Consider the following 21,644-nt stretch of genomic DNA (forward strand, 5'->3'; position numbering starts at 1 on the left):
TATCCTGATTTCATAAGGGATGAGCAATTGGACAATGGCCCCTCGAAGGGCCATTAGGTTAGTGAGAAATCGCTTGGTGAAATTCCCCCCCCAAGTTGATAACAGTGCAGTAAAGGAATAAACATGTTGGAATGCATCATGTGATTTGCATGTGACCACATGAAGGTGATAAAGTACTTCTCATTCAGAAGGGAAAAAAAAAGAGATCTGCAAAACACTTTTACGTGAAGACAGTGGCCTTTTAAAAAAGAAAACATCATATTGGGGAGGGGGGCAGAAATCGCATATTTTCACTTTCCCAAGAATTGGCCTGCTTATAATGGAGGAAGTGTCAGATAAACCGGGCAAAGTAGAAGTTAGTTTGTGTGTGCGTGTGTTTATATATGCATTTAAAGGAGAAATCAGAAAACCTGCTGGCTGCATTTAAACATTACCGGCTAATGATACTAGCCGAATTAAATTATATTTTCATTACATTTTAATGTTTTTTCTTGATCTTGGGAGAAACAGGGTGAAGGCCAGGGCCCATAATGCAGCACACTGTAATGGTTAAAAATAATTTTTATTTTAGGAAAGGTTGACACTAATAGGGGGGCGGACAGATCAATTAATGAACATTTGATCTCGAGCGGAGCTTCCGACCCTACATCCTCTTCATCACCAAGATCGTACACTTCTACTTCCATAATATCGCCCCATCTCCACTCCTGTCCCAGCCCATCCGCTGCTGAAATCCTCATCCATGGACTATTCCAAATTCTCTTCTTGCCAGCCTACCATCGTCCATACACCTATCATCCAAACTCTGCTGCCCGTGTCCTAACCCACACCAAGTCCCACTTACTCAACACTCCTGTGTTCGCTGACCTACATTGGCTCCCGGTCCACCAAAGCTTCCATTTTAAAATGTGCATCCTCATGTTCGAATCCCTTCCTGGCCTTGCCCCTCCACATCACAGTAGCCTCCTCCAGCCCTACCAGTCGCAGAGAACTCAATGTTCCTCCAACTCTGACCTCGTACACACCCTTGATTTCCTTCTCCCCACCACTGGCAACCATGCCTTTGGCTGTCCAGGCTCTAAACCTCTCCGCCTCTGTCTCTCTCCCTTTGAGATCCTCCATAAAACTCACCTCTGACCAAAATTTTAGTCACCCCTCCTGATATCTCCTTTGGCTCGGTGTGAATTTTTGTCTGATCACGCTTGTGTGAAGCGCCAGAGGACATTTTTCTACATTAAAGCAGCCATATAAATGCAAGTTATTGTTGACACATTTGTGATATAACTCATGAAATCAGTGGATGTTTTGCACATCCCTATATTTTTAAAGATGACCTTTATGCACCCTTCAGTTTTGTTTTCAAAGCATAGATCAAATTGTAATTGCCAGAGTTCAGACAGCGTAAGTACTGATCAAATTCCAACAACAAACATCAAAATGAAACAAGCTCTCGAATCACAATTCAACCAAAGTGTGTAAAATGTTAGGAACCCCCCCAGCAGATAGTGTCAAGAAGAGAGCCTGCCGTTTCCAACAGAGCCACTCATTTTGCCTGGAGTCTGCTGGCGAATGCACGAGCATTTTCTGCCATCGCCTCCGTATTCCTGTAAGTTATTGACCCAGTCAAGTTTAAGGCTGTCAAAATACTTCTTTAGTACCGTGTATGTACATCACATAGTTTGGAATTTAGAGTAATAAGGTTTTCTGAAAAAGAGAGGCGCCCATTTCCTTCATTGATTGTAGATGCAGGAGGAACTGGAAAAATTCTTTCCTGCACAGTTGTCACTTGATCATTTCCTCCTTCACCCATGCCCATAACATATCTGGGTAAGAACCTCTTCCAGTGCCACCTGATTCAATGATGTCCAAGCATTCATGTCAGATGTCAGTTTCAGAAAGGTACATCTCAACTCTGCTTTTAACTCTTGATGTTCAATTTCATGGAGGGGGGGGGGGGGGCACATTTTTGTGAAACGTTCAATGTTACTGTGACAGACAATGCTAGGAACGAAATTTAAGCACACTGTAGCTCAGCCATAATGACAAAAGATAATGACTTTGCAACACTGATTTACAGCTACATGGCAACTTTAAGGTTCATTTTTGTTTCCTGCAGTCCTTTGCAAATTTTCCGACGACAGTCTTTAGGGCACCCTTTGTGTGAAAATCAAGCTTCTTAAAAAAAAAACATTAAACCTCTACGTCAACATAACTATGCCTTTCATTAAATTGGTTGACCGTGAACGCCTTAAGGAATCCTGTATTGGGATGCCCTGTGTAGTCCACACATCAGATTTTGAGTTTGCGTCAATTCAATCACTTGATTCAGCAGTACTCTTTATTCCCTTTGCACAAGAAACCCTCACCTCAATTAAGTGAAGTATACAGTGCAAGCACAAAGCCTCGGCAACAAAAAATAACCCAAGTAATAAATAGTTTCTTGTCAATCTTAATGAGATTATTCTACAGTTTAAAAAAAGACATCTATCTTCCTGCAATTATCAGAGACTTGTCACGTTAAGAAAGAATTCTTTGAATTTACCTTCCATTCCGTTAACGCAATTCTTTGTCGTTGTCCCACTTAGTGTATCTTCCAACTGCTATTAGTTATACAGCAGCAAAATGCACAAATCCAAAATGGACACCTTACGAGGTCTGATTAAATGTTGTCAATGTCAGTCGCATAAGGAGCTGTCAAACATAAAGTTGGTGAGGGAGTTGTGCAGAGAGGCCTGGTGCTGGCTCACTGCACCAAACAGTCCATTGTATGAACCTTCAGCCAGGTCCAACAGCAAAGGCCAACGGCCTCCTTTGGCGAACAATTACCTCGTGTTCTGCTCTAATTGATGAGGCCTGCAGTATAAAGGCTTCGCATTCCTACAGCCCAGCAAAAATTGCATCCCTCGCTCAACTGCCGTTCCAATCGGACATTGTATTGAGCATGGGAAGTGCAATCCTTCTATTGGCTTACTTCAGTTAACAAAAAAAAAGTTTGACCTGAATTTTGGGATTATCTTTATCTAAAGGAATTCAAAATACCGCTTCAATTAAAAAAAATATGACGCCAGGCGCAGAAACATAGAAAGGATAGTGTGATGATTCACGTCAGGGTGAAAGACTTCTACTGGAGGGCATTAGTACTTTAAAATGAACAATAGTAGCACTTTGGAGAGTCCGACCTTCAGGACATTTGTTCTTCTTGCAAAGAACACGAGTGACAAGGGAAGCCCAGTCAAACCCATTCCCCCAAAGAAATCTGGTCCTCCTGCGCCATTATCCAACTGCCTCTTTCATGGGCCCACACGATCCAAAAGAAAATTTTGTTACTGGGCCTCTTAAAATGATATGAAAGGGAAGGGGTGGGAAATAACCATATGTCTGCCCCTCGAGGACTAAAAAAATGATGTATGGAGAAAACAATGTGTTAATTATCTCTGGATCGGCACTCTTGCAACATAAGAGCCACTACTGCAACTATTTTGTTGCAAACTTTAATGGGCTGGTCAGCACTGATCAGATGGGGCCAGAGAAGGCAAGAATTCGGATATCCCAATAGTTAAAAAGGTAATTGGGACAGATGGATATATTTCAATTATCTGCCCCAAGGATAATACAACACTGCAAAAGGTTTTAGTTATCGTGGTGGCACATTAAAATCCAGTGAATTAAAATAAAAATCCACATCGCTTCCCCGCCGTGTGTGTCATGAACTATGGGCTTTACAGCATTCTTTTTAAAGTCGTCATTAGCCAGTAGATTAGCAAAACAGTGAACATCTTATAGTGACGTTGAAAATATACAGACGAAAGGGACACAGCTCTAATGTGAGCACACATACGTTTTGCAATAGCAAAACTAATGGCAAGAAAACAATGCGCCTTCAGTTTGTGGAGTAAGCATATCGTCATCTCTCCATCAGTCTTTGAAGGACAACATTACATTTCGCAGTTCACTGAGGTTTTAATAACCTCCCCTCCCCCCCACCCCCACAAAGCCTTTCCTCCTGTCGCACCAAGATCTTCAGCCTGGCAACTTCAGCTACATTGCACCGACGTGAGGTACAGCTTCTAACAGTGGCGTGAGCACACAGCTGCATTCGGGAGGTGGTGGAAATTGCGAGTGGAGTTACACCGAGACCCGTGCCTGGAGCTCTGCTCACCAGCAACTGACTCCAGTGACATTTCCAGCGGCAAAAAAAAAAGATAATCACCTCTTCTCTGCTGTTAGAAATATAATGACAGTGCAGTAGGCACACGCACTGCCTGTGTTTTTTTATTACTTTGAACGCAAAGGCTAGAAGGTAGCTGTGCACTGACTGCCGCGGGCGCATGATGCTGGCGGCGTCAATTTCTGAAATTGGCAGCATGGTCCGACGCGCTGGCTGTAACCGGGGCTTTAAGAGAAGCATCACAGTGTTGAGGCTAATCAGTCAGTCAACGAAATGATTTCAACAGCGATGGCACTAGTAGTACACTAAAGAGTCGGGGCATTTTCATCCATGTGTAAAAGCTTAATGAAATGCCACACACACATGTTTTTTCACATTCTTGCACCGTAAATAGCTGAGCCAAAAAAGAGATTTTGGGGAGAGCGAGAGAGAGAGAGAAAAAAAATACACAAGTAAACCAGTTCAGTCTCATAGCTGAGAACAAAATAGGCTTTGATCCTTCTTGGGCCTACTAGCGTCACTGCAGTCATGCATGGTCTTCCAAGGGGAACACTAATCTGGTGCCTCTAGTGATAAGTTCATGGTCTTCTATTCCAAGCTCATGTTCCAGTGCATCTTCCGAGATGCTCTTGGTTCTCTTGCCATCCACACTGTTGGATGCAGTACCTGAGCCGGAAGAGCCATTAGCAGTTAGCGTACTTCCTCCGTAGGTCAAATTCAGGTCACCGTCGTTCAGGATGAGATCAGAGTCGTCGTCTCTGAGCTGCTCTTGATTCTGGAAGATGAAGAACATGGCAGTTCAGAGTTACTATAGGAGATTAAGCCAACAATCTCAATTTAAAGCCTAGCACTACAGTGCTAACTAACTATTCTAAAACTATTCCTCACATTAATTTCTGTACAGTTCCTTCATCAATTTGATGCACTAAATCCCTTTTAGGAGGGAAAGAATATACAGTTAGCCATAGTGCCCAGGCAGACATAACTTATTTAAGGTTAATAATGGGCCAAATTTTGCTGCAGGAGAGCATCTAACAGGATCTGCCGTTAGTTCTTGCACATTTAAGTTTTTAAAATGTTTGAGTGGCGAGTTGCTGAAAGTGTGAGCTGATAATGTTGCAGCGAGGGAAACCGGGCATCTGGGACCTGAGTGAACAGGACAAGCAACTGTGTGTCTCCTTATCCAATCAGAGTGAAGGATTGTGAAATAAACAGCGCAAGGACTGAGAAGGAAGTGTGAGTTAGAGTGAGTGAATGCAATGGCAAATCAGGAACAGAAAGAAATAATGAGGGGGAAACAAAGATTGGATTGAGAAAGAGAGAAAAGACAGAAAGGAGAAGTTAAAAAATTTTAACTGAAAATTTCAGGTTTTTAAAATCTCCGACAATTAAAACCAGAAGGAATGAGACTCCACACTTGTAATAGTTCTTTTTCAATGCCCAATAGGTTGACGGGCAGTAATTAACACTTATCACACCGTTAAAAGAGTACTTAGACTGGAATGTACAAAACTTAAACTATCTGTGGACAGTTTAGTTCATATCTACCGTGCAAATACAGCAACGTTATGTTATTCAATGCATATCAAAGATGAGCCAGACAGCGGGATGCCGTTTTCATGCAGATAACAGCAGAACGGCGTAACTCGGATAGCAACTTTCAGATATTTGAATTTAACCGGTCATTTGCCCTTCACCTGAAGGTGCTGTAGCATTTGCGCATAAATAACGGTGAACGCCATTAGAAAATCTCGGCCAACTTCTCATGCAGAACCCTACAGGGGGGCAAAAAGATAAAGCATGGCATCTCTAGCGGCAAGTTACACAATGGCTTCAGCAAATGTCTGGGAGCAGGTTGGTTATCAACTCTGCTGCGTGTCACGCAGGGATTTAAACCAGACAGTCCAATTTCTAACTGGGCTGTCGAGAATTTTCTAAAATGTAAACCAGTCCCAAATCATTTTTTTTTACAGTTTATTTTCACCCAATTTGTTAACTAAAGTTTTGTCAATTTTCAACAGCAGCAAAGCAGATGTCATAACTCAAGTTAACGCCTCGCTCCATTCACTGCTGTCCAGCGTTGGACATGAAAAAAAGTGGTGACCATAAAAGGAAGAATAAAAGGGTGTAACATTAAATGATTCCCTTCAGCAAGACCTTTGGAAGAGGCCTTCTCATATCACTAATGTTGAGTAAGCTCTAATGTATCAAGCCACGTTTAAGAGCGCTCTGGGGTCCACCGGACCTCGCTGAGTAGACCACAAGTTTTATTTAAACGTTTAGAGTGCTCCAAGGCACTCTCAAAATGAAAAAAAAAGAAAGAACGTTTGGGAGGTAAGCTCTGCACATGCCCAAAGTATTTATGCAGAGCAGGAGACATTCTATTGGAGCCAGGCTTCCAAAGCAGGGACTGGCTTGTTCCGTGGAGGTATTGGGCAGTGTGACTTCACCTTGAAAGAAGCAAATGGAAAAACAAGAGAGACGTTTATAACACACACAACTCCCAATACTGCAAGCAATAGGAAGTTCAACTATTGGGAAAAAAAAAAGATCTCTGGTCCAATCACACAAGACTGGAATGCAACAGGAAAAAATCCAGAATTAAACTTAAAAAAAGCAACTCTGCATCTTCTGGTACATTGATTCATTCTAAAATAAAAATATTAATTTTGATATTTAATGTGTTCTTTAATATTTAGAATTCAGTAGAAGAGAGTTATTAGCCATTTGCCACAATTATTTTAATTAAACTATAAAGCCGAGTGCACCCATATTAAAAGGGACTCTAGAACACACAGATTTAACAATAAAACTTTAGACTTAGCGGATCAGATTAAAATTTGGCTGCTGGGGGCGATGATGCTGCGAGCGTGCTGGTGGATACCACATGCTCCATCTCCAGGGACACCCTGGCACGAAAGTAGCCTGGGAAGAGAGGCAGGCAGTCGGGCTGAATGACCCCCTCGACCGCCTGCTGCCTGGACTGGTTAATGGCCACCCTCCACTTGCCACATATGGCTAATTGGGAATCCAGATGTGACAAATTGTATTTCGGATGAGTTAATTAGGAATGCACAACAGACACAGTCGTTGAGCACGTGATCTCAATACCCATACTCGCATAGCATGCACACTTTAGCCTCTGTGTATTTGTTGGTAGATGGAAAGCAGAGCATGCGATTGTTTATTAATCATTGTGTGTGCTTTACTGCCTCGATTGCTGCTTATTGCTCATCTGCTAAAATGGTGTGCAACACAGGTAGAAACTTCAGGCTTCAGCACCATGGAAACACCAGCAACACGCTCGGGAGAGGGGAGCTGTCATCTTGGTCAGCCAATCGGAATAACCGCTCCTGGCCAGCAGATGAAAGCAAGTCCAACTAATAACAAGCAACACAACAACAACAACAACAACTTGTATTTATATAGCACCCTGAACGTAGTGAAACGTCCCAAGGCACTTCACAGGAGTATTATGAGATAAAAATTTGACACCGAGCTGCATAAATAGAAATTAGCGCAGGTGACCAAAATTGTATGTTTTAAGGATCGTCTTGAAGGAGGAAAGATAGGTAGAGAGGCGGAGAGGTTTAGGCAGGGAGTTCCAGAGCTTGGGGCCTAGGCAACAGAAGGCACAGCCACCAATGGTTGAGCGATTATAATCAGGGATGCTCAGGAGGGCAGAATTAGAGAAATGCAGACATCTTGGGGGGGGGGGGGGGGGAAGGGGGTTGTGGGGCTGGAGGAGATTACTGAGGTAGGGAGGGGCGAGGCCATGGAGGGATTTGAAAATAAGGATGAGAATTTTGAAATCGAGGTGTTGCTGGACCAGAAGCCAATTTAGGTCAGCAAGCACTGGGGTGATGGGTGAGTGGGACTTGGTGTGAGTGGGACTTGGTGTGAGTGGGACTTGGTGTGAGTGGGACTTGGTGTGAGTGGGACTTGGTGTGAGTGGGACTTGGTGTGAGTGGGACTTGGTGTGAGTGGGACTTGGTGTGAGTGGGACTTGGTGTGAGTGGGACTTGGTGTGAGTGGGACTTGGTGTGAGTGGGACTTGGTGTGAGTGGGACTTGGTGTGAGTTAGGACATGGGCAACGTCATGGCAAAAGGCAAGCAGCATCCAACTGGATGGCGAGCTGGGGCAGGTCGGGTGTGTCTCGATGTGTGGATCAACATTCTCAGCAATCACTCTGATGAAGTCACATTAGCGCTCCCAACTGATGGGCAACAACCTAGAAGCTGCTCCAAGGTGTGCTGTGTCTGAAAAATTCATGCCAGAATTCCAAACTTTGTTGAAAGAGAAGGATTGAATGGGTGGTAGATGTTTGTTAAGTAAATACACACATGGCATATATTTACCTGTATTGTGTGTAAGGTATTTTCTATTCAAATCAATGCATGTGGCTAAAACATCTGTGGTTAGTCAATGACTTCGACTAACCACAGGTGTTTTAGCAGTTGAATAATTAATAAAAGACATGCAACTCTTTCACAAATTAAATCAGAAGGAAAAATAGTTCAATTTTCTGACCACCTCAAGTAACCTTCATTTCATACCCTTCCAAAAAAAATCTATTTATTAAAAAAAGCACACACTTTGGCAGTGAGTTATGTGAAATATGAGCGTCTGGTACTTACTTCATACGCTTGAGGACTTGTCAAACACCGCGCGATGGGGCCACACCATCCGGGCAGAGTAGCGGTGAGCGGAGGACCACTGTGTGTCAAGATCGGCTTCAGATAACTGGAAATTTTCCCGTTAAGGAAATATTCGAAGAAACGCGAAACAAGAAAAGGAAACTTTTGCTAAATGCCTTGAATTCGTCATCGACAGTCCCAAACATACTGCTGATACTAATATCTTATCTTATCTGGCAGGCTCACAATATGCATTCATCTGCCATTCAATTTTCTTGGCAAGTTGTGCATTATTTTTCTCTCCTTAGTCCCCGATCCTTTTCAAGTCTTTCGACAGCAGGTGTCATACTCTGGCAGAAGCAGCAGACACTCGATCTGCCCCAGACCTCCCAAAAAAGCCAGCACCAAAAGATATGAAGGAGCAACTCCTAATATTCTGCTTCCCCTTGTGAGACAGTGACTGGGACCTGCTCAGTACTAGTCCTCACGGCACTGGCAAGACATGTGATGGGGGCATCCTCATCCAAGGCTTTGTCATCAGTGTTCGCCTCACTGGCCTCCAAGGCTACACCCAACAAACTTCAACTTATACAACACTCAGGTCAAATAGGTAGGAGGATCGGAGGAGGGGGTGAGGGAGAGAATTCCCGAACTTAGGGCCTAGACGGTTGAAGGCCCGGCCACCAATTAAAAAATGTTTTTTTATAGTCGTTCATGGACATCGCTGGCAAGCCCATCATTTATTGCCCTTGAGAAGGTGGTGGTGAGCTGCAGGGGACAGTTAAGAGTCACATCGGCAGATTTCCTTCCCTAAAGGACATTAGTGAACCAGATGGGTCTTTATGACAATCCGGTTGTTTCATGGTCAATACTAGCTTTTTAAAAAAAAATTACAGATTTATTTAATTAACTGAATTTAAATTCCCCAGCTGCCATGCTGGGATTTGAACTCTTGTCTCTGGATCTATTAGTCCAGGCCTCCGGATTACTGGTCCAGTAACATAGCCACTATGCTACCATACCATGATGGGGCAAAGGGAGTGGGAGATGCACCAGAGGCCAGAGTTGGAGGAGCACAGACTTCTTGGAGGGCTGCAGGAGGTAACGGAGATAGGGAGGGGTGAAGCCATGGGCGGGACTTGGAACACGAGGATGAGAATTTTTAAATCATGGCATTGGTGGACTGGGAGCCAATGTAGTTCATTTAGCAAAAGCAGCTGTAGAGTCCCTCTGGGCTTAATTTCCTCCAACAATGTCCTGGTTAACATGTTTGCATCAGTTTCTTTTGTGTGTTATTTCAACAGTGTTTATTTTGAACAGGTTGATGACAACATTTAATGAGGAATTTTACACGAACATGCTAACCAGTTTACTGTCAGGAGCTAGGAAACACCATTAGCTATGGCTCAGTGGGTAGCACACTTGCCTCGGAGTCAGAAGGTTGTAGATCAAGTCCCACTCCAGCTACTGGAGCACAAAAATCTCGGCTGATACTCCCAATGCAGTACTGACAGAATGCTGCACTGTCAGAGGTGCCATGAGACTTTAAACCAAGCCTCCCATGGCATTATTTCGAACAAGAGCAGGAGGAGAGTTATCCCCGGTGCCTTGGCCAATATTTATCCCCCAATCAACATAACAAAAACAGATTATCTGGTCACTGTCACATTGCTATTTGTGGGAGCTTGCTGTGCGCAAATTGGGTGCTGCGTTTCCTACATTATAACAGTGACAATAGTTCATTGGCTGTAAAGCGCTTCAAGATGTTCGGTGGTATTGAAAGGCGCTATATAAATCCAAGTCTTTCTATGATTTTATTGCCAGCCACTGTTAGTCAAAAGCACAGAAAATCAGATAATTCAGTTATGCCCCACCCCACCAGCAGTAAGCAGTGGAATAATCGCTTTACCTGATGCTAGCAAAACTATGAAGACAATAATCTTGCAGCATGTTGGATAAACTAATAAACCCATAAACCCTGTCATTGCTCCAAGAAAACATGCTGCATTTATTGAATGTAATCCAAATAATTACCACAACCAACCCTTCTATTATCAACATCTGTGAAGCAGCTGTGCTGGTATGAGATGTCAATATAAATTTGAACACAAGCAGGTTGGTAAACAATTTATTCTGAACTCTAAGTACGAACGCATGACTAATTTAACCTTTAAAGTTGTGCTCTTCCTTGCAGCGTTCTCTCCCCCCACCCCCCGCTTTTTGAAGGCTTTAATTCATTTTGGAAGATGATCTATGGCCCAACCCCTCTGGTACATTGTTTGAAACATTACAATAACAAAAAGTTACAGATCATCAGGGAGACGCAATTTAATGTGGACAAGTCTGAACTGATACATTCTAAGGAATTTGGAGTATACATGCAATGGAAAGCACGGACGGGTGCGAATTAAGAGACCGAGCGGTTATAATACAGAATTCTCTGAACATGCCAGTAGATAAAAGCATAGAGAAGGGCAAAAGCATTTTAGGCTTTAGAATTAGGGGCATAGAGTGCAAGAGCAAAAGAGGTCAGGATAAGTTTATGAGAGCCAATGATTAGGCCAGAGTTAAAAGTACTATGTCCAGCTTTGGGCATCTCAAAGAATATTAATGTCAATATTGAATGTAGAGCATAGTTTCACCAGAATGATAGAAGGAATGAATCCTGGAGTAAATCCTGGCTATAAAGAGAGCTGGAGCGCCAGGCCCTGGAAAATTGTGGGCCGCCCCGACCTGTGTGAAAACACCACCGCAGGTCGGGACTATAAATAGAGCTGGAACACCGGGCCCTGGAACATCGTGGGCGAAGGTGCGGTGAATGAGGGTACGGGGCCGAGAAGAGCCGAGGGCCAAGGGGCAGCACGGGCCTGCCCACACTGCAATATGTGTGCGCACTAGGTCCGTGCAGCAGAGCAGGTCCCCAGTCGTCCTGGTTAACCCTTACTACTGGCTAAAGGCCGAGCTCGATTGAGCCCGTGTGGTGGCTGGTGTGCAATGGTCACCACAAGTTAAAAAAATCTACGCACAGGCATCTTCCATCCCTTCAATTGGTGTTGAGGACTGGAACATCGGGTCCTTCATAGAAAAATCTGTGAACTCATGGTGGAAGCAAGTCATCCTCGTTCGAGGGACCACCTGTGATGATGAGAAGGGATGAGAAACTAGAGTTACGAGGAAAGACTGTGACTATGCCCAACGGAGCAGGAAAGAAGATTTTATTTTTTTAAATTATCAAGGCTTTTGATATGTTGAATAAGGAAAGACTAATTGCTCTGATTGGAGAGTCAGTGGTGAGTTTTCATCACCTTAAAAGGGTCACCAAGAATAAGGAGTGAGGCACAGAGAAAGTTATTTACACAGAGTTTTAAGAGAATGAAATGCTTTTCCACAATGAACAGTTAAAACAGAGACAACTGCATCTTTTAAGGGAAATGTGGAGAAGTATCTGAAGAGGGAGGGATTGTAAAGAGAAAACAAGGCTGTCGGATTAGTTTCACTTTCCTGCAGCAAGGAGCCATTGCTGATGTAATTGATACAGTACATGTACAGTAGACACCTCAAGTCGCTGGAGAAATACCAACGATGCCTCCGCAAGATCCTACAAATCCCCTGGGAGGACAGACGCACCAACGTTAGCGTCCTCGATCAGGCCAACATTTCCAGCATTGAAGCACTGACCACACTTCATCAGCTCCGCTGGGAAGGCCACATTGTTCACATGCCAGACACGAGACTCCCAAAGCTAGCGCTCTACTCCCTGAAGAAGTGCAACATCCTGGGAGTCCCTGGCCCAAGACCACCCTAAGTGGAGGAAGCGCATCCGAGAGGGCGCTGAGCACCTCGAGTCTCATCGCCGACAGCATGCAGAAATCAAACAGACAGCAGAAAGAGCATGCGGCAAACCAGTCCCACCCACCCCTTCCCTCAACGACTATCTGTCCCACCTGTGACAGGGACTATGGTTCTCGTATTGGACTGTTCAGCCACCCAAGGACACATCTTAAGAGTGGAAGCAAGGCTAAATGTCCTCCTTCTGAACTGTAAACTTTTATAGTTCTATTTCTTTGTCCATTATTTTAATGGGGATATTAAAAATTTGCACTTTAAAAAAAATTTAATAAATCTGGAATAAAAAGGTGGTATCAGTAATGACCATGAAACTACCGGATTGTCGTAAAATCCCATCTGGTTCACGAATGTCCTTTAGGGAAGGAAATCTGCCGTCCTTACCCAGTCTGGTCTACATGTGACTCCAGATCCACTGCTCTCTTTGGTTCAAGAAGGTGGCTTACCACCATCTTCTGAAGGGCAATCATGGATGGGCAAGAAATGCTGACTGTGCCACCGATGCCCATATCCCTGGAATGAATAAAATCAAATCTCAAGGCCATAGCTGCTTACTGTAGGATTCTAGCATTTGATATAATTTTATTTTTAGGTCTATGTTGGTGCAACATTTAATCATTTTCATAGCGTGTTTGATTTTGTGAGGGGCACATTTGATCATTAATTATCTGTGACTAACTAAATTTAAAGTCCTTTTCGCTGCATCATTACTTTATAAAGATTTGCCCCAGTGCAGTTGAAGGTCAGAAAAGGAAGATATTTAATCCATCTGCTTCACGTCAATGGAAGTCCATTTTCTGGACCTGTAGGTGGTAACCATACCCTCACATTAGTCAGATACTGAAAAACAGCAAAACTACAGGGGTGTTTGCCTCGTACTGTTGGACAGTCACAGTCACATCATTTGTTGCCCAAAGGGTCTCTTTATTGGCTGCAAACTATTCTTCCATCAACACCAACTTATTTTTATACTTCAAGCGAAGCATGTTTTTGTGTTATTTTGGCAAGTATTGTAACATGCTGAAACAATAACCCAAAACACTGAACCAATCCAAAAGGTTTTGGAGAGGGGGTGCAGGATGGGGAAGCCCAAGCAGAGCCATCCAACATCTCCATTTATTCCAAAATATGTTCCAAAAATAAAGTCATAAATTAGACATGAATTCTGGTGGAAGTGGGTTTTTTTGGGGGGGAAAGGTCAAACAATTTAATGAAACTTTCACAAGGTTCCAGCCACTTCATCATGTGGGCCAACACAAGCTGAGCTGGTATTTTAATAGGAAATAGTTGGTGCTTAAGTCACACAGTGTGCAACGTCCATTATTGCGAGATCTGTTTCTCATTTACAACAGCAAAAGGAGCAGCTATTTTAAAGTCCTGTTTTTTGTATCCCATGGTCCCCAACATGCCCGAATACGCGGAAATGACGTTGAAATACATTTCAATGATAGCCAGACTAGGCTGACAGACCAATGCTTGCCTGACTGGAGGAAAAGCAACTGGGGGGTATTGGGAGGGTAAACCCTGGTAGAGCTTTTTTAAAATGCTTAAAATCATTGATAAAGGCACAATCAGACCATTCTATTGCCTTTATTAGCCGAGGCATAGAATATAAGAGCAGGGAGGTTATGCTTGAACTGTATAAAACACTAGTTAAGCCACAGCTAGAGTACTGCGTGCAGTTTTGGTCACATTACAGGAAAGATATGATTGCACTCGAGAGGGTACAGAGGAGATTTACGAGGATGTTGCCTGGACTGGAGAATTTTAGTTATGAGAAAAGATTGGATAGGCTGGGTTGGTTTTCTTTGGAACAGAGGAGGCTGAGGGGAGACCTTATTGCGGTGTATAAAATTATGAGGGGCTTAGATAGAGTGGATAGGAAGGACCTACTTCTCTTAGCAGAGGGGTCAACAACCAGGGGGCATAGATTTAAAGTAATTGGTAGAAGGTTTAGAGGGGATTTGAAGGGCAATTTTTCCACTCAGAGGGTGGTGGGGGTCTGGAACTCACTGACGAAAGGGCGGTAGAGGCAGAAACCCTCACCACATTTAAAAAGTACTTGGATATGCACTTGAAGTGTCGTAACCTACAGGGCTACGGACCAAGAGCCGGAAAGTGGGATTAGGCTGGATTGATGGAAGGGGGATGAAGTATAAAAACAGAGACATCCTGCTACAACTGTACAGGGTATTGGTGAGGCCACACCTAGAGTACTGCGTACAGTTTTGGTCTCCGTATTTAAGGAAGGATATACTTGCATTGGAGGCTGTTCAGAGAAGGTTCACTTGGTTGATTCCGGAGAGGTGGGGGGCGGGTTGACTTATGAAGATAAGTTGAGAAGGTTGGGCCTATACGCATTGGAGTTCAGAAGAATGAGGTGTGATCTTATCGAAACATATAAGATAATGAGGGAGCTCGACAAGGTGGATGTAGAGAGGATATTTCTATTCATAGGGAAACTAAAACAAAGGGACATAGTCTCAGAATAACAGGTCACCCATTTAAAACTGAGATGAAGAGGAATTTCTTCTCTGAGGGTTGCACATCTGTGGAATTCTCTGCCCCAGAGAGCTGTGGAGGCTGGGTCATTGAATATATTTAAGGCGGAGATAGACAGATTTTTGAGCGATAAGGAATAAAGGGTCATGGGGAGTGGGTAGGGAAGTGGAGCTGAGTCCATGATCAGATCAGCCATGATCTCATTAAATGGCGGAGCAGGCTTGAGGGACCAAGTGGCCTACTCCTGCTCCTCCTATTTATGTTCTTATGAATAGGCTCTCTGTCGGCCGGTGCAGACATAATGGGGCCGAAATGGCCTCCTTCCGTGCCGTAGATTTCTATGATTCTATGATTCCACCTCAGTTAGAGTTGCAATACTTAAAAAAAAATAAGGAAAGCCTCACGGTTTGATTGGAGATTTACATTACAGTAGATCTACGGAATAAGGTCATGATTAAGGTAGCTCCTCTTGGGCTGATCAATTCTTTTTTTTTTAATAAAAAAAGTAGCTGGGCAAATATTTGGTTGATTATGGCCAATAGCACTTAATAAGGAGGTCAGAAAACCGACAGAACGCAATGGTACCAGCATCTAAGTGACTTGTTATCTATGGACTGCTTCAGGTCAGTATTAAGTAGCACAGATTATAATGTGCGATTGTCTCGGGGATTTATTTATTTTTGCTCCATTATGTGTGTGAAGTGTCAATGTTCTCTCTTCTTGAAGCTTTTTCCATCAATTTATTCACCTTCATCAACAAGTTGGGGGAAAAAAAACACGCAAAAGTGCAATGGTGTGTGGTCTAAGCACTCAGTCAGAACTTATTGGATGAAACAAAATTATTTATTTTAAAAGTCAAAAGAGGCAGAAATAAAAGTTATTAAAATTAGCTGAAGTGTTAGCAGTAATTTGATTCCTATTTTTTGTTTAAAAAAAATTGTAGATGGGGGATAGCACAATCACACAACAAGGAGGACCTCCAATATGTCTGACCAAATAATAGTGGGGCATGGCTGTTTCCATCGGTCCCCACAGGGTGGGCTCCTTATTGCAACTATGCTGCCAAAGGATCCCAAGTGTTTTCCCAGAGGGCGAAGAAAATGAAGAGGATGAATCACCTCCGATCACACCTTCCAGTTGTAATGTATGCACCTGTGAATATGCTCACAGGTTTGTAGAGCTGTTGATGTAGGACTGCTCCTGGTCACGGCCAAGGGGGCCATCAACCGGTCCAGGCAGCGGGCAGTCGTTCAGCCCAACTGCCTGCCTCTCTTCCGCGGTTATATCCGAGCCAGGGTGTCCCTGGAGATGGAGCACGCGGTGTCCACCGGTACGCTCGCGGCCTTCCGTGAGAGGTGGACGGACGCCAGAGGAACTGGAGTGCAACCAAATTTTAATTTGATTTAAGTTTACGGTCAAAGTTGAATCAGGGGTAACTTGATTATTGTTTGCAACAAAAATAGTTGGAGAGCTTATTGAGTTGGGAGTGACTTAGCAAGTCATGTGATGTTCACAAGACTCAATAAAACCCCAGCCAGTTGGGCTCGGGGGGATCCACGATGAGGCAGGTGGTTGTGAGCCTGGTGGATGAACTGGTAATGTGTAGTGTGACTGTTAAACCTTTTGCTAATAAACCAGCTAGTTCTTAATAGCAATGTGTTGCTATGAATTCTTAAGCAAAGAACCCATGAAGCAAATATATTACAGCGATGATTATAAAGCAACATTGATGGGCATGTGGAAAGTTGACCTCTATCATGCCTTCTCAACTTATTGGACAAACGGATGGCACAAAGAGGAAGGAATGTTTTTTTTAATCTCCTGGCGAGATTCAAGATACAGCAATAAGCTGATTCATTTCGGGAGCGAAACCAGCCAACAAAATATCTGTCATCGTCAATAAATAGATCAGCACTGGCTTACATTGCGTTTGAGAAAGAGAGACATTTCCCGAGCCGGAGTACAGGAAATTGCTCATAATCCCACAGTGTTAGTGAGTCACAATCTATTTATGCAAAAAATAGCTCCAGACAATTACAAGATTTAATCCACTGCAGCATCCAATTACTATGGTTCCCTGCTGAGGACATGTGCCTCAGTTCGATATGAAAGAACGTTTGCAGGGAACTACAGATTTAAGTGTTTCAGGCACGATACTGTAGATTAGATGAAATGTTTATGATTATTTATGATTCACATATTTTCAGGTTGGTTACAGTTAGATGACTACAGGGGTTTAAGGTTATTGTGTGAAATGCAAAAATGTTGTAATAATATAGAATCTATAAAACAAATGAGCGTGTCCGAGAGACGGTGAAAAAGCATGCAGACAGCAAAAGAACGCGTGCCGAGAGATAGTGAATGCAAGGAAGCTAGAAAGAGGGACACAACACACAGAGTGGTGACTGAGCACAAGAAAGCAAGCAACAGACGGAGAGGGTGGGCGAGTGATTATTGTGTACTCAGTACGGCACCAGTTTAGACTGTGTATAGGAGATGAAAACATATTAGAGGTGGATGCTCAGTATGCCTTTGCAACCGTTACATGTCAGGGGAAATTCAGTGCTGTGGTGCTGCCAGCAGTGGGCAGTGCTCAGAGAGGGTGAGAGTTGGGAGACAGAATGACAACGCTTGTCCAATCTGTGCTCTCTTTAAGGATGGCTCTCCGCTGGGAAGATCTTGCCTTCCTGATACAACACCAGCTGGGATGCAGCTCTGATTTAAAATGCAACAACATTGAGGAGCAATTATCGATTTGTGCGGCCGAGGTTTATTTGCTCCAAGCGCTTAAAAAGAAATGATCAACAAGGCCAAACATCAGCTAATCTGCTTTTCAGAGACAATCAACAGTAAGCAATATGGGAACAGTAGCATCATGGTTATGTTACTACGCTAGTAATCCAGAGGCCTGGAGCAATGATCCAGAGACACGAGTTCAAATCCCACCACAGCAGCTGGGAAATTAAAATTCAGTCAATTAAATAAATCTGGAATAAAAAGCTCCTATCAGTAATGGGTGAAACTGCTGGATTGTCGTATGAACCCACCTAGTGCACAAATGCCTTTTAGGGAAGGAAATCTGCCGTCCTTACCTGGTCTGGCCTATATGTGACTCCAGACCCCACAGCAATGTAGTTGACTTTTAACTGCCCTCTGAAATGGCTGAGCTCAGTTGTACCGACACGCCACACGGACTGCAGAGGTTCAAGGCAGCGGCTCACCACCACCTTCTCGAGGGCAATTAGAGATGGGCAATAAATGCTGGCCTTGCCAGCGACGCCCACATCCCGTGAATGAATTTAAAAAAAAATTACTCCCGAACACACATAGAAACATAGAAAATAGGCCCTTCTAGCCTGCACCACCATTCAATGAGTTCATGGCTGAACATGCAACTTCAGTACCCCATTCCTGCTTTCTCGCCATACCCCTTGATCCCCCTAGGAGTAAGGACTTCGTCTAACTCCTTTACAAGTGTGCAGGAACTAGTGTAAGGGGTTAATATTTCCATAGAAACCAATAGTCACAGAAGCCACCTCTGTTAAAGGCCTCCTTCCCGTAAAACACAGATACCAGTTTTTCTGATGGCTTCAAACAAAGGCTCTGCCTTTGAAGCCAGACTAGTCAATGGTTTCACAGAGTCGACCATTGTAATAGTTAATGGCTTCGTTCCTGTGAAACACAGGTAACAGTTTCTGTAATGGCTTTATAGTGAAACTTTCGTCTTTAGTGTCAGATATGTTAATGAACTTATGAAAATGGCCATTGTAATTATGAAATGCTCCCTTTCTGGAAGACAGTCACAAAAGACAGAGAAGATGAGGACAGATCATGAGATTGAAACACGATAATTCAATCATCAACAGAATGAGGCCAAGCTCAAACGGCCATCAATTAGAATGTGGCGATTGTATATTGAAGGATGGTATAAGGGGTTAACTTCCAAACCCCTTGTCACATGGAGGAGGCGACTTCAAGGAAGGAAGACAGGGTGGCCAGGAAGCATCCCATGTCAACGCATTCCGTGTCCTTGATTGGATGGGAAGTAAAGCCTGTATTTTAACCAAGACTTCACTGTCCCAAGTTTGTATAATGCGTGTGTGTGTGTGTGTGTGTGTGCGCGCGCGCGCTTAATAAACTGTTCTGGTTTACTAAAGCAAGTAACCTTGTAGTCACCATTTATGCCAATCGAATCGAAGTAAATAAGGACATTTAAAATACCCTACACTAGCAAGCTCTTTAAAAAAATTATATAAAGTGCGGCAGGCACGTATCCGGTCAGATTTTCAACAAAAAAAATGGTGTGAATTTCCAACATGATGAGAGTAAAGATAACCCATTCTTATATACGTAGGGTTAGGATTTGGTTTCATCTTGTATGATTAAGGTTTTGGCATTCTTTTTACTTATAAATGGCTTGTGGATTTGTAATGTGGTTGGAAGTAATGAAATGATTAAAGCTGTTCATTCCCAGGATTTTAGGGCTCCATGTATCAGGGTACAATTTAGCTGACCATGCTGTTTAGCTTCTGCTGAGGTGCAGGATGCACAATTCACATCTGTTGACTTATTTTTGTCACCACATTGTGAAATGAGATGGTCAAAACAGTCTTGAGATAGGAAATGGGACCATAGGCCAGGATGGTAAACGAGTTGGCATCTGGTGTTTTGTAGCAACTCTCTCATTTAGAAAATAGATGCAGGAGTAGGCCTGCACCACCATTCAATAAGATCATGGCTGATCATTCACCTTTCCTGCTTTCTCTCCATACCTCTTGATCCCTTTAGCTGTAAGGGCCACATTTAACTCCCTTTTGAATATATCTGACGAACTGGCCTCAACAACTTTCTGTGGTAGAGAATTCCACCTGCTCACAATTCTCTGAGTGAAGAAGTTTCTCCTCATCTCGGTCCTAAACGGCTTACACCTTATCCTTCGACTGTGACCCCTGGTTCTGGGAGTCTTGTTCACAATAACACTTGCCATGGCATAATGAATCAGCAAGGATAGTGTACGTGACTAGTGGCCTACAAAGATCTTGAGTTTTTCTTAACAATTTTAGAGAGAGTCAGGATCAAAAGAATCAATGAAGGTTACATTTCCACCCAGAGAAAAATGGGGTCATTGCGTTTATTTCTGTGCATCTACTGCTTAGAGACATTGCGTGTGTCTGGGTTTGGTTGAACATGGTAAAAGGATTATGGTGCAATCATAGTTGGTTTGTCAGATTTGAATTGTCTTACATGAGTGAATGTATTTTAAAACTAAACTAATCAAATTTAAATTATGCTGGAAAGGACTGGGGGTGGGAGAAGGCAAGAAAAGAGAAGGAGGGAATAAGAGGGAAAGAGTGCGAGAAAGGCAGGAGTGAGGGGAGAGAAGTGAGCAAACAAGAAAACATTTCCCCACTCAACAAATTTAGCAGCATCAGTATCCTTAATTGGGAGGTGTGAGAGGTTGAGAGTTTTTGATGAACTTTACCAGTTAAAAAAAGAAAAGAACTTGCATTTATATAGCGCCCTTCACGACAAACGGATGTCCCAAAGCGCTTTACAGCCAATGAAATAGTTTTGCAGCGTAGTCACTACTGTAATGTAGGAAACATTTTGAGATTAAATTGTTTTTGTTTATTACCACCAAGGACATGCAAGAGAACCACAAGCTAATGCGACCATAATGCAAAAAAGTGCACCTGGGAATCCCTGGCCAAAGACCGCCCTATGCGGAGGGAAGTGCATCCGGGAGGGCGATGAGCACCTCGAGTCTCATCGCTGAGAGCATGCAGAAATCAAGCGCAGGCAGCAGAAGGAGCGTGCGGCAAACCAGTCCCACCCTCCCTTACCCTCAACGACTATCTGTTCCACCTGTGACAGAGACTGTAATTCCCATATTGGACTGTTCAGCCACCTAAGGACTCATTTTTAAAAGTGGAAGCAAGTCTTCCCCGATTACGAGCGACTGCCTGTGATGATGATGATGATGATGATGATGATGATGATGAATGCGACCGTACAAATATTGTATCATTTTGCACCGAAGTTTCAGGATTTTCTACCATCTAAATGAGATGCACACACACATGTAAATTATCATCCAGAAAAGAACAGCGAGTGAAAAAGGCATCCGGCCCATCAAATCCACTCCTTCCAAAGACAATGAACAACCCACCCTCTCACGGACATGATCTCCTGAGGGGAAGTTCTCCATAAATATTCTAAAACTCCAGCTTACTGACTCATCTCCACTATCCAATCCTGAACAACTGGCTTCCACAGACGACACTCCATTGCCCACCCGCTCCCCCCCACCCATCCCTCACCACCCCCACAACCGCAAGAGGAACTATTCTTTTCTTTGTGTATTCAGATCACCTCGGCCATGCTTTGTTTAAACAGGCAACACCCAGCTCTGAGTTTGGGAGAGCAGAACGCTCAGAAATTAGGTCAGCAGTCTCGAATTTTCAAGCCATGCCACGCGACAGGTAGCAAA

The 21,644-nt window shown here is 43.4% G+C and overlaps 1 protein-coding gene across 2 annotated transcripts in view; it reads right to left on the minus strand.

Moving 5' to 3' along the window:
- Positions 1–3,992: 3,992 nt before the first annotated feature.
- The window catches only part of slc9a7 (solute carrier family 9 member 7), a 195,250-nt gene continuing 177,598 nt past the window's right edge, over positions 3,993–21,644 (minus strand). For both annotated transcript variants that reach the window (XM_070892484.1, XM_070892483.1), the window contains 2 exons: positions 8,807–8,912; positions 3,993–4,943 (listed from right to left, as the gene is read on the minus strand). In XM_070892484.1, the coding sequence (XP_070748585.1) occupies positions 4,695–4,943; positions 8,807–8,912 (355 nt within the window). In that variant the 3' untranslated portion in view covers positions 3,993–4,694. The remainder of the gene's footprint in view (positions 4,944–8,806; positions 8,913–21,644) is intronic.

The sequence above is a fragment of the Pristiophorus japonicus genome, chromosome 10 (genome assembly GCF_044704955.1).
Source record: "Pristiophorus japonicus isolate sPriJap1 chromosome 10, sPriJap1.hap1, whole genome shotgun sequence".
NCBI lineage: Eukaryota > Metazoa > Chordata > Chondrichthyes > Pristiophoridae > Pristiophorus > Pristiophorus japonicus.